General features: G+C 35.3%; 1 protein-coding gene across 1 annotated transcript; it reads right to left on the bottom strand.

Annotated features, from left to right (window-relative positions):
- Nucleotides 1-200: 200 nt before the first annotated feature.
- LOC130961887 (uncharacterized) lies at nucleotides 201-1501 on the bottom strand. Its single transcript, XM_057887923.1, has 4 exons — nucleotides 1243-1501; nucleotides 998-1109; nucleotides 866-904; nucleotides 201-757 (listed from the first exon to the last, which is right to left on the bottom strand). The coding sequence occupies exons 1-4, from the start codon at nucleotides 1374-1376 to the stop codon at nucleotides 668-670; spliced, it is 375 nt and encodes a 124-aa protein (XP_057743906.1). The 5' UTR covers nucleotides 1377-1501; the 3' UTR covers nucleotides 201-667.
- Nucleotides 1502-2116: the final 615 nt, after the last annotated feature.

Consider the following 2116-nt stretch of genomic DNA (forward strand, 5'->3'; position numbering starts at 1 on the left):
AGAGAGAAGAAGAAGTCCCTACACTTAACAAAAACGAAGATACCCCCTCCCCTCCCCCCGGAAAAAATAAATAGTACATCATATATCCTAGATGTTGGTTTATAGATAAAATTGAGATTCTCTCCATGGTAAAATTCACTTAACAAAATCAATTGTGAATTTGCACCATTGGTTGAACATTCTTGTGAAACGTATGTTAATAATACTTAATAGTAAAATATCACTTTATTTGATCTTATTCAAAAATTCTAAAAGGTTAATAATTTCTGGTCATAAGCCGACTGACTAACACACCAAATTTTTAGCATTCTATCAATTTCGAAACACATGCATTACATCATTTGTGTCAAATTTCTTGTTATGCTTTCGCTCGTTTCCTAACACATAACAGATAAGACATGAGACATACAAAATGTTGCTATTTCTTCTCCGAGTTAAATAAAACAATGTAAAACTATAAGGCATAATCCAGAGGAGAATGACATGATGATAACAAAGTGTGAAGATTAGTATATGGTTCATGTATATTTTTCATTTGGTGGATTCTTGTTTGGTGACTCTGACGTGAAAACGTTAGACCAGAAATCCTCTATAACTCTATATAGCAGTGGTTGAAAATAAACAACTTGAGGTGAGGAGAAGTTGATAATAAGAAGTCCACTTGACATCATGAATGCTTTCTTGAATTGCACTTGAGCTTTTGGTCTTCAACCTCACGTTTCAATGTTTCCAGCCTTTCAAGCAAGATTGCATTCTCCTGATAGGTTGAATGTCAATGTTAGAGCACTCAAGTACAACAAACTTGATATCACAACAACAACAAAGCCTTATAATGAAACTTGATTCATACTTTCTAAAGGCATACCTTTTGCAGGATCTTGAATTTATTATTAGTACCCTTAATCTGCCACATACACAAGTAGAGAATGATTACAAAGAGATGCATAGATGGTTGAAAATGTTAATGTGGAATGAAGTGAAGAGGAAGATAGCATACCCCTTGAAGCTCCTGCAAACACTTGCTTTCCCTATCTACAGCCTGGTCATACCTTAGCCTCCACTCCGCAGATTCGTCCATTGCTTCCCTGTTAGCAATGTCAAACTGTCGCCTGCATACATCATCAATTGGCAACCAAAACAAGGGGATATTATGATCACATATCTGCTCTGTCAAACTAGAACCACAAATTACAATCAAAATGGCAGGAATCTTGAATTATGAGAAAGGGATTGGAAGGTAACCTTAGGAGCTCAGAGTCATCAGAGGAGATGGTGTAGTGAATGGCCCAAAGCCTGAAATAGACAGCAACGCCCATTAGCATTAGAAAACCCAAGCTTGCTATGATTCTTCTTCTCTTCATTCTTACCACAACCATATCACACACTCTTTCTTGTGAAAAAGAGTGAAGAGAGTGAGTGAGTGAGAGAGAGAGAGAGAGAGAGAGGGTTTCTTATTGATTTCACATTTTGAGGTCCCAACTCCTCCTAACAAGAACCAACCTTGTCAGACACACCACACCACACCACTCGCTCACCTACATTTTCTTTCATTTTCTATTGGGCCTTATTGGACCCATCATAGGAAGCCCAATCAAATCACGCCTCCCCTGCCCCATTCAAACCTAACCAAAAACTCACTGTTCAAAAAAAAAAACCTAACTACAAACTTAACTAACCAAAGAGATCGAGGTAAGTAATAGACAATAATAATAATAATAAGGAAAAGTTTTGGGAGTAACAACGTTATTAAATTTTGGCTAGCATATAACCAGCAAAAGAAAAATAAGTAATTTCACATCATTGGATAAAATCTCACTCCATTAAAAACATCATTGATGTTATTTAATGATTACAAGTCACAAAAGTGACTGATCCCTAACACTTTTCCAATAATAAATATCAAATACGTAAAGTCAAAAGGTAACGCCAAGTAATTAATGTTATATATGTAGAGCATAGCATAGGGAGATGCACAGGTTTAGCTCCTTAATTTGCCATTTACTAATGAATGTTACTATCATCATCATATATATATATATATATATATATATATATACACTTGCTTTTTGTTCACGAATCTTATCCAAAACCAGATATTCAAATAGAAAACCAAAAT

Source organism: Arachis stenosperma, chromosome 2, assembly GCF_014773155.1.
Source record: "Arachis stenosperma cultivar V10309 chromosome 2, arast.V10309.gnm1.PFL2, whole genome shotgun sequence".
Taxonomy (NCBI): Eukaryota; Viridiplantae; Streptophyta; class Magnoliopsida; order Fabales; family Fabaceae; genus Arachis; species Arachis stenosperma.

Coding starts and splice junctions, on each gene's coding strand:
- LOC130961887 (XM_057887923.1), bottom strand. CDS start 1,376: ATGGTTGTGGTAAGAATGAAGAGAAGAAGAATCATAGCAAGCTTGGGT. Junction 1,110..1,242: donor GATGACTCTGAGCTCCTAAG/GTTACCTTCCAA, acceptor TGATGTATGCAG/GCGACAGTTTGACATTGCTA. Junction 758..865: donor AATTCAAGATCCTGCAAAAG/GTATGCCTTTAG, acceptor TCAACCTATCAG/GAGAATGCAATCTTGCTTGA.